Source organism: Copadichromis virginalis, linkage group LG5 (assembly GCF_057382275.1).
Source record: "Copadichromis virginalis isolate Kocher_CV1m ecotype Utaka linkage group LG5, C_Virginalis_male_GT1.1, whole genome shotgun sequence".
Lineage (NCBI taxonomy): Eukaryota > Metazoa > Chordata > Actinopteri > Cichliformes > Cichlidae > Copadichromis > Copadichromis virginalis.
In genome coordinates, this window is record NC_140622.1 from 26,388,025 (window position 1) to 26,403,439 (window position 15,415).

The 15,415-nt window shown below is 38.8% G+C and overlaps 2 protein-coding genes across 3 annotated transcripts in view; both read right to left on the minus strand.

Annotated features, from left to right (window-relative positions):
• The window catches only part of gnai2b (guanine nucleotide binding protein (G protein), alpha inhibiting activity polypeptide 2b), a 53,171-nt gene extending 43,771 nt beyond the window's left edge, over positions 1–9,400 (minus strand). The window contains exon 1 of the mRNA XM_085457061.1: positions 8,431–9,400. Within this exon, the coding sequence (XP_085313187.1) occupies positions 8,431–8,548 (118 nt within the window). The 5' untranslated portion in view covers positions 8,549–9,400. The remainder of the gene's footprint in view (positions 1–8,430) is intronic.
• Positions 9,401–11,991: 2,591 nt separating this feature from the next.
• The window catches only part of slc38a3b (solute carrier family 38 member 3b), a 30,597-nt gene continuing 27,173 nt past the window's right edge, over positions 11,992–15,415 (minus strand). For both annotated transcript variants that reach the window (XM_085457062.1, XM_085457064.1), the window contains one exon: positions 11,992–15,389. In XM_085457062.1, coding sequence (XP_085313188.1) covers positions 15,285–15,389 — 105 coding nt within the window. In that variant the 3' untranslated portion in view covers positions 11,992–15,284. The remainder of the gene's footprint in view (positions 15,390–15,415) is intronic.

Consider the following 15,415-nt stretch of genomic DNA (forward strand, 5'->3'; position numbering starts at 1 on the left):
GACATGACTAACAGTACTAAGTATATTCTTTGAACATGTGTGTAATTGTAAAGTTGTCATCTCCGGATGGGCAGCCTCACCCAGAGCTATTCTCTCCATCATGAGAATTGAGTAATGTCTGTGAAGAACTATTATTACTGTCTCCTGAGGGAGGGAATTAGAGATAAGCTGCAGTGGGTTCTGATTTCAACGAGGTTCAAGGGAACAAAGACGGTTAAAAATAGTCTCACATTTTTGGGTGAAAATAGGGAAACAGAATCTGCCTATTAGAGTAGGGAGTATCTTGCATATTAAAGTCAGCACTCATAAATCACTAATGACTTATAACGGTGTAGTTTCTGACGGTGATGATGTTTCCTTCTCATTTTTCAAAATCTTCTCTTGTCCGTTTACAGTTTCAGTTTAACTTGCTCCCTAATCCTTTTAATAGCATTTCAGATGTGTTACTATATTTTACCAGCAGCAATGGGTGCTTGTCTGCCTTCATCTAACCTTGGATTTTCACTCTCAATCTACAGAGCCAATCAGTTACTCTCAAAATTACTTGAGAGTAACTGTCATGGAAAAGTCATGGAAATAAATTGTTTACTATTCTCAAGTATTACACATTCTTTTAAATAGCTTTAAATGGTTAAAAAAAACATGAGGCCAACTCTCCATAACATTTCTGATAAGAGATATAAGAGAAATGTTTCAGTGTTTATCAGTACTGAAATGACAATTTGAAAGTGTATACATGTGACGAAGTGATGACCTTGCTTCACGAGAAGCCGTCTTATACATTTATGTAACATTGGTTTTTATTCCCAGTTCCTGCTCATATAAAGACATTCCATCTACTTACTCAATACAGAGAGGGCATGGTGCAACATGGTGAAATAAGTGTTTTCTCACCCTTAAAACCCATGAAAACTGATATGAGAAGAGTTTTCTATGGACTTTATAGTCTTTTAAGCTTCTTACTTTACGGCTCATTCTCAGGCCATCAAGTAAAAGGACATTTGTTAGTTGTGTTTTGAAACATGAGAGTTTGAATGCAACATGGCTGTTTGTGCCAGACAAGCTGATCTGAGAACAGAAACTGCTGATCTACTAGGATTTTCACACTCGCTACAACCATTGCATGCAGAACAGCATCTCTGACTGCACAATATGTCACATCTTGAAGCAGATGAGCAACAGCAGTACACACTGCACCAGGTGCCACTCTCTCAGGAAACTGAGGTTACAGTTTGCGCAGGTCACTAAAACCCAACAATAGAAAACCAAAGCAAAATAGAAAAAGTCGCGGTGGTGTCAAATGTCAGGACAGCCTACATGAGAATTTTTGCTGACAATGTCAGTACAGTGCACCTATCTTCTGATAACTACTTCCACCAGGACAACATACCATGTCACAAAAGCTTAAATTGTCTCAAACTGGTTTCTTGAACATGAGAGTGAGTACTGTACTAAAATGGGCTGCCAACAAATCTGCAGCAGTGAGTGATGCTATCATGTCACTATGGATCAAAATCTCTGAGGAACGTTTCCAACACTGTTAAATTTATGCCACAAAGCACTAAAGCTAAACTGAGTCCAACCTGGTACTAGCAAGGTGTATCTAGAAAAGTGTCAGGTGAGTGTACATAATTGTTTAGTTGGTTGGGAATTTTATTTCATGAACAGTATTTTTGGAATTAAGATACTCAGTTTGCAAAGAACAGCTGCCCCGTTCCCCTGACAGTTTGGTACTCACTCCTTCATGCTTCAGTGATTTCTATCAAGTGACTCATCTTCTCTTTGCCAAAAGAAGATGATTTTTTTTCTAAACACAAATTGGACAAATACAACCATTAGGTTTACTGCAATATGCGCTCAGTCAAGAAATCAAAAAGCAGTAAGCTCCTGCGTGTTCTCAGTGCTTTCAGTAAATTGCCACTCAAGAATATTTTTATTATTTTAACTTAGTGATGTTGCTGACATCCTGAGGAACTGATATCAAGACAGACGATAAAAGACGATACAGTGCGGCTGTGTAGAATTACAAAACAGTGATTATATGGTCAACTGAGGATTCCTTGTCAAATCATGAGGTAACAAAGAAGGAATGCTGTTCAAAATACTTGATCTCATCATGAAAAAAAAAAATTCACTCAGCATCCACAAAAGTGACATCGATTAAAAGGGTTTAACAGTGTTTTTAAAAAAAATTAAACTGGAAAGATACCCTTTTTTAAACTGAAAAGTGTCATAGTTTGTATTTTGTGATTTAGTTAATTACTGTAATTGTCGGGCTATAAGCCGCTTCTTTTTGCACAAGCTTTGGACCCTGCGGCTTTTAGTCAGGTGCGACTTTTCTATGGATTGTCCATGATTTTTGTCATATCATAAGACGATTTGTTTTGTTTGTTCCGCTGTTGTACGGCACTACGTTGCCTGGCGGAAGGGCATGTGATCAGACACACAGTATCGGGGTTCAAGAGTGGTATGTTGGTCACATGTCCATCCGCCAGGCAACATAGTGCCGTACAAGTAGCGCGAAAAACAAACTTCAAAGTAGCGCTATGCGTTCAGCGGGAGGCGTGGATGACAAGCGGCGATAAACTTGCGAAAAGCAAGTTATGCTCAACTCCACCGGTGGAATCTGACAGCGTGGAAAAGTGTGAAAATATCCACGATCACCAACGGATTTTGAAGGGCTGGACTGCTGCATGATGGAGAGGAGGACACCGCCACGGCCCTTCAGAGGGTGTTCGACTCTGACACTGACAGCGAGGATTTCTTTGGTTTTGAAAGTGACAACGAAGAGTGGATGACGTAGCCATCCTGAGCCTGTTCGTATCCGACACTGGAGGAGAGGACTTTGGTGGTTTTAGTGCGGAGGAAGATGGTGGTGAATGACTGACTTTTCTTCTTGTTAAAGCCGTGTCACTGCACCTGAGCCTAAAAGGTAGTCCGAATCTATTTTTCTGCTGTGCTGTAGGTTATTGTTATGTACTACATTTGTTACTCATTTATGAAGCACAGTACATGTTTCGTACTTGTAATTACCGCTACTTGTACATATACCTAAAAAGTTATGTAAATATGTACCCATAACTTGTTTTTCAAAATATTAATAAAAGGGGTGTGTCTCCAAACAGCCATCTCTTTCCTGACAATTCCCTTTGTGCATATTCTCTTACATATGATAAGTCAACATTGAAACACCTGCGGCTTTTAGTCAGGTGCGGCTAATGTATGTACAAAACAGGATTTTCCCCTGATTTTAGCTTGTGCGGCTATTATTCAGGTGCGCTTTGTAGTCCGGGAAATACGGTAATTTTTAAATTTTTACTAATTACTAATCTCTGCACTCCACTCAGTTTCACTTCCTTCGTTGGTCAGTTCTTCTTCTTTTCTAATTGTCTGCCTCACCCTTCTAAATATCACGGATGTTGATGCTGTCTTGCCTAACGTTACAAAATTCACATGCTAAGATCTCTGAAGCCAACAAAGTGTGTGTTTCATTTCGTTGCCTTAATCTTGAAAACTAGAACGATCTTCTCAAGTTCAATCCAAATTTTTTCTATGAAATTTTAGGTGTAAAAAAATATATCTAATCAGACATTTGCATACAACTGTGTAATAAGTAGCATGTGAAATTTTGAGTTAAGGTATCTCACAAAATATAGTTGCAGCCACATTTGTGCCATTTGAAGAAATTCCCTCAAGCCCCTTGACAGCGGGAAGCCACAAAGAAATAGTCCCAAACACAGCCCCCTGTGCTTTTATCAAAATCTTTGTGACATAATTCCTCTGGACACCTTGTAAAATATTTATGCTGTTGAAAGGCCAAATGTGTTGTTTACTTACACATCAATCTGATTCTTCTATCTGTTATGCTTGAGACAGGAAAACAAGTCTATGGACAAATTGGACCAAGAAGATACTTGAAGAAGAAGATACTTCATATTGTGAGAAAGCACAATCCAGCCACTGGTATTAAGAGAACGGGCAAATGTCCAAAAACACGTCCACCATCTCATGGATTACTGCCTGGCTGACAGATATGCCTCAGTATATGAGGCTGGGTACTGGTCTGTCTGATTTGGTGATGTGCAGTACAGGAGCTCCACAGGGGACTTTTCTGTCTCTATTCCTGTTCGCTTGTACACCTCAGGCCTTCAGTACAAGTCAGTGTCACAGCACTTACAGAAATACTTTTAATGTGTTGGAAGAGTAAAAATACCTGAGCATCCACACTGGCAACAAACTGGAGTGGAAGAAAAACACACAGGCCGTATATGAGAATAGGATGGGCAGGCTCTATTTCCTAAGGAATTTGATACCCTTCAATGTCTGCAGCAAAATGATGGAGACTTTCTAGCACTACAGTTGTGGCGAATGGAGTGTATTGCTATGGCTTGCTGGTAAGCAGCGATGGAGCTGGTGACACCATAAGACTGAATAAACTGACTAGGACGGCCTGCTTTGTGATGTTTCTTTTTTCATTTTCTTTATGAAGCTATGGTAGAGAGGAGGTTGCTGAACAAACTGTTATCCATCATGGATAATCCTGAACACCCTCTGCACCACTTAATAGGCAGAAGCAGTCCTTCCGTCTCTAATAGACTGCCACAAGCACAGGAATAGAAAATCTTTCATACCTCCTCTAATCACTTTCTATAATACAATACTCTGTGTGTCTATTGCTCCATACCACAGTCTTTTGATTTTACTGAGGGAGTTTGGCCTATGCGGAAGAGCAGTGGGGACAGAGGATCTCCTTAGTAAAACATGCACTTGATGGTGACTTATGCTATTGACTTGAAGTTGGCCTCTAGTGTTGTTAGCGTCCTGCTGTTCTTGTACAGTTCCAGGCATTCCAGGATCCACGTGTGGGGCATTGAGTCAAAGGCTTTCTTATAATCAATCCAGGCGGTGCACAGGTGATTAGCCAGTAGTTAGATGGGACTGGTACATATACATTTTAATCATAATATTTTTATATACTGCATTACAATGATGCTAAGATTACTAGCATGACTACTATTATCACTACATTTACTATTATTACTGCTATTTTACTATTGTTGGTTAATTGATATTATTATTATACTTATTCAGATGCTGTGACAAATTAATTGGTTGCTAAGCAGTTTGTAAGTAAACTTAACTATTTAGAACTTCAGGCTGCTTGTTTGCATCTGTTTCCACAAATTATTTTGAATCATGAAAAACAAACTATGTTACATAATGTTTGATAAACTGTGTATAATAAATATATGCCCTTTTTACAGCAGACAGTTTGACTTTTCTTATTAGGAAAACCACAGCACGGGACTGAAACCAAAGAAGGCAAATGAAATTCAAAATGCTGTAAGCTCCAAGCACTGTACTTGTACTTTTAAATGACTCTGAACTAGTTGCTGTCAATTTTACTCTGCCAGTCAACTGTCCTCTTACAACCTCACGTTGGTATTAGACACAAAGATTCAAAGATATATATAAATACCACTGACCGGTGCTGTGAGCAAACAGAAGTCTGCAAATGGCTTGCTTGAGATGTCAGACAAGGTGAAGCCAGTCATCAAATTACAACAGACTAAATAAAAAATCATCAAGATATGATAAGTTTAAGCAAAAGAAGTGTTTAAAAAGTAGAACGTGTCTAGATTAAGAGCAGATGTTTGTATTTAATGAGAGCTGAGCTGCTCTTGACACAGAAAACACTGCTGTCTTTTAACAGAAGTTACCATATTTGGAGGACAGGTTGCATTACTAATTTATCAGCTAATGTCAGGAACCTTGGTTAGCAAGCTGCATCCATAAACCATAGGGGGGCACCAGCTACCTATACCTGCTAATTAGTGCTTAGCAACAGACTAATATAACACTAGTATTTCAATCACCAAAACTGAAGCACAAACATCTACGCAAGTGGCAGAGAGGTCCAGTTCAGTGAGTCCTATTACCCGAGTAAGGCCTTGAAGACACCACCTGCCTGCATCCAGACATCTGTCTATCCAAGTGACCGCTCCCCCAACTTCCGAACTATTGGGTTGTTGTTGTTGTTGTTTTTTAATCATCCCTGCAAACAAAGCAGGCCTGCACATTTTATCAAATATTAATCTTGATCACAATTTTGGCTTCCCACTACTAAATGAATGTGATTAAACCAGTAACAAAAATACATGATCCACCAGCACAACACAAATCAAAATAAGTACTGAGTACTATGTACTCCTAAAAGTCAGCCTGAAGACGAGCCTTCATGTGCCGATCACAGCTATTCCCTGCACTGCGCATTTGAAGTTTCCTGAGTATAGTCTGGAGGAGTAACACTACATTAAAAGTCAGATATTCAACAGATAACAGACAAATATCAAACAAAAATCAAACGTCTGACACGGTAGAATGTGAGAAGCTCATCCCTTGAAGGACATCATCATCCGCTGTTTGAAAATACTTTGGATTTAGCGCAAGAGATGCTAACCAAGAAAAAAATCACATACAAAGAGTGCTGTAGAGTTGTGTTTGCCTGGAAACACACCACAACCTGCAGTATAATGCATGAAGGCCAAGAAAAACAATACAATATTTCATGGTGATTGCTAAAGTAAATTGCCCAACATCAGCTTAAATATCCATAAAGGCAAAGCTGTACAGCACGTAAGCATATCCATCCAGCTCACAAAGATGCACTGAGATTACAACACATTCCCATTCCATTAGGTCAAAGATAAGTGTCCACCAAACATGGGGAGTAAAAAATCTTTCTGAAAAATGGTCACTTAATGGACAAAACACAAGTCTTTACCAAAATCTGTGCAGCAGAAACAGAAAGAGATCTCACAGCCTGTCAGTATTTTTCCTATGAGCATCTGTCACGTAGATGCAACGAAAGAAGTAAAAAATGTTATAGTTTGCCTTTAGGAGGTTCACTTAGGTCAGGTAGTTAAACACCTTATTTGATGGCAAAGATGTTTTAACTAAAAAAGTTAAAAAGAGAAGGCAATAATTTGCATTAAGCTTTGATACAATTTTTTATTTATATTTTATTTTTTCCTCTAAGAGATGGGGTGAATTTATGTGAGAAGGAAAAACCAGTTTTATTTTAGTTGAAATATGTGTGCATGACCAGAGTTGAAGGCGATCGTGGCTCTAGAGTTGGCAGTTCGTCTTGTAATCGGAAGGTTGCCGGGCTCGGACAGCCTCGGTCGTTGTGTCCTTGGGCCTACTGATGGTGGTTAGAGGGCCCGGTGGTGCCAGTGTCTGGCAGCCTCACCTCTGTCAGTGCGCCCCAGGGCAGCTATGTACAATGTAGTTTGCCATCACCAGTGTGTGAATGGGTGGATGACTGAATGTAGTGTAAAGCACTTTGGGGTCCTTAGGGACTAAGTAAAGCGCTATACAAATACAGGCCATTTAAACATCCAAACTATCCATAGAGGTAATAAATATTAGCAATAACAATATTAACAACCAAGTTAAATTACTAATTGCCAATTAACCGAATTAACTGAGAGAGTGGCCTGCAAGTATATTTTTGCTTATCATGGAGTCTTTTTGGTTATCATGTTTTTACATCGCCCATATGATTTGCAAATCTTTCCACATCTTCTGAAAACAGAGCTGGAGTAAGGAGGGAGATTGCTGGTAAGCTTGCGATCATGCCAGGCAAAACAGCTTTCAGAAAATGCCCACTTCTACTGGCATTCACACAAACTCTTGTCTTGACATTAAACGCAATCCCTTTCGAAGGAGCTGACAGACCAATCAGAAGCACGATCGAGTCAAACTTAAACAGCTGAAACTGTTAAGAAGGGAAGTGAGAATGCGGTAATGAGTGGGAGGATGTATTTCCTGTTTGCATATGTATGCGACTTTGTGTGCACACAGGATGGAAATGCAGAAGGAGGAAAGGAGATGGTGCCTTCAAGATGCAGAATTTGTTTGATATAAACTGTTGCTTTGCTGTTGCCACCTATTAAATTGGCATTTTCTTCCTTGTATCCCTTTGAGAGAGATTAATGTGAGTATAAGAGTAGAGCTGAAGTGTAATCCTGTGAATGCCCACAGGTTTAATATATTGAATTAAGCTTTCTGGGAAAAATGCCAGCTCAATCCTCTAAGAAGCTGTGCAGCATGTTGACATGAGGATATCTGACTTATCTCCAAGTATATAGTGTGGGCACTTGTGTAGGCTAATTAATAATACACAACATGACTGTAGACAGATGAGCACTGAAATGGCCCCTTTTCTATGCTGTAGCTAAGATTATGTGTATAGTGTCCTGCCTTAGATATAGTGAGGTTTAACTTGCCTTTGTGGTAGTTTGTAATATTTATGGTTTTATGAGTTTTCGGAGTATTATGTACAGGCAACGTGACACGATCATTTCTGGAGTAAGAAACACTCCTTTCAGTTTCCTGAGGAGTCAACTCCAGATGTAACCTACCTACCTAATAAAAGCAATTTCACTTCTCTGGCTGCCTTCTCCCCGTCCTCTCGGAGGTTTTTGTCAATCATCTTTGACCTCTCCGCAGCAGCTTTATCCTCGGCGCTCACCGTACAACCCATTGGATCCAAACGCAGGGGCGCACCGACCGCTTGCGCAAAAAAAGAAAAAAACAATAAGAATCTCAGAGAGCTGATGGTTTTAGTGCGTCGGCCGATGCCAGGAATAACAATGGAACAGCTTTTGCTTCCAGTACTGCCTTCTATAAAAAAAACAGCCTCTTTCACTTGCAAACAAAGTCAGCTTATCCACCTGCAAGAAGTCTGTGGTCCCGCTCTTCTGGTCTACAAGAAGCTCAAAAGGGAGGCAAATGAATTCAGAACATTTGCTGTTTTGTTTTGTTGTTATTGGGTTTGTGTTTGTTACACTAAACCTCAGATTTGTATGTGGTCCATGTCGAATCTATCAAATCCCGATGTCTTGCATCCATCCACAGACTGAAATGTCCGTGCTCTCTGCTCCACGGTAGACTGGCTCACTTAGTCCTGGCCTGGTAAGCAGCGCGTCCCTCGGTGGTGGCGACAGTGCTGCAGTCTCTTTCTGTGCGTATTTAGGCTCGCGCGAAAAACCTGATCATCGTGTGACAACTGTAAGTTGTCAACCAGTCGCAGCGACGTCACTCGAGCAACTTGTCGCGATAGCCCTGTTAAATCAGGTGAGCTCTCCGCTGTAGCTCGTGTGAGCGAAACCAATTAATGTGCAAACCAGCGAGGCGTGATTTTAGGAGTGTGATGTGCAGACCGCAGTGGGCGCTGTGCCAGCCTCATTCCTCTGCATTTCCCGCGGATGCAGACTCTAGCATGACAAATGAAATGAAGGCCAGCAGTCCGCCCTCTTCTCACTGACCAACTGCGATACGCAGGGGCACCTCTCTGGTCAAGGATGCACAGAGTGCTGTTAAAATGGCTAATGAGTCTTGTCGTCACATGTTTATGAAATACCTTGGCACCAAATGAGACCGCTAGAATAGCTGACGTGCAGCGTCATCCAATGGACGTACACAGTTATAGAGTTTATCTACTCGTTAAAGACTTAAAGGCATTGCAGCGAATAAACTTTATATAGAAATTACAGATTATGTGTATGGTGCACTGCCTGAGGTTGGACACAAGCTGTTTTCCAAAACAAAACATAAAGAATCAAATTATATCAAAATATAGAATCAAATTATATTACCACTGAAATAACCAATTACATTAAAAATCTGAATCATAATCAGAAAACATTATTGATCCCCAGGGGAGATTGTGTGGGTTACAGTGCTCCAGTACAATATATACAATATATATATATATACATACATATAAGTCACTTACTAATAAATATCTGAATAAGAAAGAAGAGCATGTGCAAAAAGGGTGTAGCTATCACAGTGTATACAGTGTGTTAGGTGGAGGAGTTGTACAGAAAGATGGCCATAGTCTGAACGTGCTCCTGTGGCTAGCCAGCATGCCATGGAGTGGGTGGGAGGAATTATCCAACATAGTCTTTATCTTGTACAACATTCGCCTCTCCGACACCACCTTAAGAGAGTCCAGCTCCATCCCCACAACATTGCTGGCCTTGCAGATCAGTTTATTGAGTCTGTAGGCATCAGAAACCCTCAATCTGCTCCCCCAGCATGCAACAGCGTAGAGGATTGCACTGGCCACCACAGACTCGTAGAAAATCCTGAACATTGTCCGACTGATGTTGAAGGACCTCATCCGCCTCAAAAAATAGAGACGACTCTGGCCCTTCCTGTAAAGTGCTGTGGTGTTTTTAGCCCAGTCCAGTTTATTGTCTATGTATACTCCGAGGTATTTATAGTCCTCCACAATGTCAACATTGACCCCCTGGATTAAACAGGGGCCAAGTGTTTCCTGGTCTTCCTGAAGTCCACAATCAATTCCTTGGTCTTTGCCACGGTGAGCTGCAGATTATTCTGCTCACGTCATGTGACAAAGGAGTCGACCACAGCCCTGTACTCTGTCTCATCATCCCTGCTGATGCATCCAACCACCGCAATCTTCAGAAAACTTCTGAAGATGGCAGGTCTCTGTGCAGTGGCCTAGGTCTGTGGTGTAGACGGTGAAGAGGAAGGGGGAGAGGACAGTCCCTTGTGGTGCCTCTGTGTTGCTGATTACCTTGTCAGACACTCAATGTTAAAACAGACAGTTCCAATATAAAGTCAAATACAATTTAAGATAAAATAATCACTTCCACTGCTATAATTTGAATTATTCTAATCTTCTAAGAGTGAAAAAACATGGCTACTTATATTTATTTGACATGAGAGACACGTTCTTTATTTTAACAATATTTTCACAGCACAATAAAGGAATGGGGCATTTAAAAATAATAAATAATCTTGAACTATACCAGCTCACAGTAGGCTTATTACAGCCATTTTACCAGTCTTGGCTTTTGTTCTCTTGTAAAAAAAATAAATCAAACATTTTATTGCTGGGTTCTAATGTACCATTTAACTGCAGGGCCCTTGCTACTGCTGTAATGTCTTTAGTCTGAGTCAATATAGATGATATTCTGTTGAGTTCATTTCTATAGTACTTAAATGTAACGTTAGCTTGAGCATTCAGAAATACACAGACCTGTGCCGGTCTAAATAAAATTCTTAATGTGTTACAGTAAAAACCAGCAGTATGTTGACATAATGAGGTCAGCAGCGGCGGCTCATGATGACAAACAGTTTCATAGGAAAACTGAGCAGTTAAAATGATAAGCTTGTCTTTAAAACAGCCTGAACACCTTTAAAAAACAGAGGTTCCGGGATTCCAATATTGGTAAGATCTACAGTCAAATGCAAAAGTATTTTTTATGTATTTATGTTTTGCTTCCAACTATGTACAGCAAATGAACAGTATTTAAATGTAATGTCCTTAAGAAATAGGGGAAAAAAATCTAGCAAAGACCTGACCCAGGACCTGAGAGATGCATCTGGCCCTGTAGTTGATCTAGTTAGTGTTCACTGAAACCTCATCAGAAATATTTTGATGCATGCTCAATCATCCAGGTAAGGAAAACCCAAAAGGCTGATTCTGTTCATCTGGACGCAGCATTTCCAGTACTTACTTCTGCAGACACGTCACTTGGATGAGTGACAAAATGTTTCTCCCACTTAAAAACACTACATCCAGATGAACAGAATCAACCTTTTGGGACTGGTCAGCAATGGTCTCAGTAGAAGGTTGGCCGTCAAGAATCCATTCTTAAACAAAGACAACAAGGAGAAAAGGCTGATGCATGACAAATTACTGAACAACTGGACTAAAAATCAGCGGCAACAGGTCTTACAGAGTGAAAATTGAAAATTTGAAAATGTTGGTTCAAATTGTTGTCAGTATGTGCAGATGAGTTCAAGAGAGAGGTCCAACAGTGAGTGTTCACAGTCATCCGGGAAACACAGTGGAGATTCTGTCATGGTCGGAGCTGCATGTCAGCTAGTAATGTTGGGGATGGAATTATGCATTCAAAAAAGTCCAACAGATTTCGATCCACCACGCAGTACCATCTGGAAAGGATCTCATTTATTTTTCAGCATGACAGCGATCTGAAGCATATTGCCAGTGCAATACAAACAGACCAAGATAGCAAAACACACGATGAGGCACTAACAGTCATAGATGCCACCAATCACCAAAAGCCCAGATTTTAACATTACTTAAGTAGTGCGGGATCATCTTGACAGAGAATGCATTTTCCTAGCAATATAAAAAAGAAATGAAGAATGACTCAAGGCTTGCACATATTATTGTATTAATATCTATCAAATACTAAAATTGCCTACAAATTAAGAGCAGTACATAGTAAAAGAAAAAAAAAAACAGAAACACACACTGTCCAAATAACAATTTGTTTGAGTCAAGGGGTAAATGAGGCCAAGAAAGACAATCTAAAAACATCTACAATTATTTTATTGGCAAACTAAAATTGTTCAGCTATTTACACTTTACAAGCTACTGTAAATATGCAACACAAATATAAAAGGCATACATTTATATACATTATTTATATAAAGTCACCAAAGTCCAGAGGCATTGTTATCTACTTGTAGCGACGTTATAATTAACTTCTTGAACTACAGCTCTAGTAACGTATCACATAGATTTTCTTACATACATGATGGATTAACATTTGATATCATGTGGTGGCACATGTTTAAAAGCTATAGCATTTTAAAGCAGTAGGTAGTCAGTTGTTATTTTGGCAAGATCCCTTAAAGTAACCCCAAGATCCCTTTAGTAACTTTGGTTACTGAACTTGATGAGACTAAACCTCCAATAACACTACAAGGAGCACAGCAAGTAAATGTGACAAAGCAATACTGAAAAGGATACTGGATATTTCTTCTGCTCATGATTAGTCTGAAAAAAAAAAACCCAACTTAACCTGGAGTCAAAACTGCTACAAAAAACAGAAAATAGAGTTATATATAAATAAACTGAGAATTTGTCCTTGACTTTTCTAAAGTCTGGGAGTTGTTACACAATATAAAACCATCTTTGGGTAGAAGTATTTGTCATAAGCTTTTCTCACTTTTGACCATGAGAAAATTTTCCATTGGTTTAAAAGCTGTGAATTTATGGTTTATATTCATATATATTACATAATGTAAAGCCCCTGTAGTCTGTGAAAGCATACTCCTATGTAGTTAGTCATACCCGTTATGGGTGTTGAGATCACTTTAAGCCAAAACTTGGGAGGTATTCCTCAACACACATGAATTAAACTAAAAAAAAAGTCTTCTCTCTCTGAGCGTAATGACAGTAATCGTAATAGTCTGAGGGTTTTTTTTTTAAGAACGACTTTTTAACACGTAACACAAAACTGATTGGGACTTCAGTACGCTTCACTATAAGATGCCAAATGCACAGTTATTACTTAACATCTCTATGTGACAGTGCTGGAGGGCAAATCTCTGCTCACTACACCAAATACAGAACAGACTTGACATCATGCAAAAAGATTAACTTCATGTTTATGGCCAACAAGACCAAGCAAATTACTATCAACTAGTGAAGCAATGATAATGCGACAGAATAACAAAAGCATCATCATCACATCGATCTATCAAATTAACTCATTTTAATTTTACAGATTTCCAGCAGGCAGAGCCAAACAACAACAACAACAACAACAACAACAAAAAAACCCAACAACTCAGAGGTCAGAGGTCCAAACTGAATTACAACTAGAAACTACATTTTCTTCATTTTTACCTAGTGGCATCTAGCAATGGATGACGTTTTGGTTTTATTTGCTTATTTTTTTTTAGATATATACATCGTGTCTATACATTTGTTTATAAAATTCCTATTAAACCCTGGGTACAACCAAACTATTTACATGGCCTTTATTTATGCATTTGGAATCTGGGCAAATACATCCTTTAAATTTTAACCACGGGTGATTAAAAGTGAGCGACTAGTTGGGACAGTTTGGGAAGATGAACATTCTCTTTGATGCTGCTTAAAATTAAACGAGATCATCACCAGTTTTACGTCTTACGATAAATATAAAAGTAGAGCTACCTAGCTGTTATCTTAGCTGAGCAAAAAGACTGGAAACTGGACATAACATGCTCATTACTGGGCTTTAAACATTCATGTAGGTGTTCTTTTTTATCCATGAAAAGCGTGGCACTTGTTTAGATTTATTTTTTTTAAACCCAGTCATCATCCAACTTGTAAATTGTAGTGATGTGGTAGAGTAAAGAAATTATTTCTGAAACCCTCGAAGAAGGAATAAAATAAGGTAAATAAACTTCTACAAAGTGTTAAAGTAAACTTGAACTCTTTATATTAAGGGTCACAGTTGGCTTATATGCACTACAAAAGCATTAAAAAGGCATTTCTTTATCAAACACTTTACATTTTAACAAACAAGTGAAATATTATTTGTGTGAATTATCTCTGTATCATGATTATTGGTTTCATTGTATAAAGTAGAATTAAATATATTTCATTTGAAATTAAAAACATGTTTCTGGTAGTTAGCTAAATAAATATAAACTCTTGCTTTCATCGTATCTTTGTGTGCTTTTTGTTAAATGCTAAAAGGCACCCAGGTTTTTGAATAAAATTTGTTGATTTATGCATATGAAGCAAACAATACATACACATAATTAAATGTCAGCCATGCTCTAAGGCTTTAAAACACCTCACTATATAATATTACATAATAATGATGAGAATGAACAGTTCAGATCGCTGCTGGTGCAGGTTGAAATAATCTGTTTTCTTCTGTGCATTTAATGGAAAATAACTAATATTACATAAAAAATATGTTATTTTACTGTCTCTTGTTTATACTTTATCTTAATTTGTTTCCTTTCATACTGTCAATCATACTGTCTTTCTCTGTACAGTACCAGCTGCAGCTGTTTGTGTGTGTGAGTAAAGGGAAAACAACAGGGAAAGACAATTTCACTATCATCCCTGCATCCTTGGATGTTATCGCACTAACACAGGGTAACAAAAAACAAAACAGAACAACAACCCTGTTCATTCGTAATTATTCAAATAAAATTTTACACTCTGTTAACTTAAATAATAAAATATTGAAATGAATGGATTTTGTACAGATACATGTTAAATTACAGTCAGAAAGTGACATTGATTTCCAAGAGTGATTCCTTTCTACCCACATACTATACTGGGTGTTTTACACATTTAGAAATCCGGAAGCTGTTCTTAGCAGCCCTGTAGTGTGTTCCTGCTTACTTGACAGTATTTTCTAACCATTGACCGTTTTACAGTATGTACTCCTTCCCTAAGACTACACACAATGAAGCAGCACTTAGTGTCCTCCAACAGCGAGGCCTTCCCCTGTTGTCCAGTCGATAATAATGAAGCTCAGACTCATTACCATGAAGGAGAAACCCAAAGCGGCAAAGCAGGCAGCCTAAGAATGATGGGAAAACATTTTGG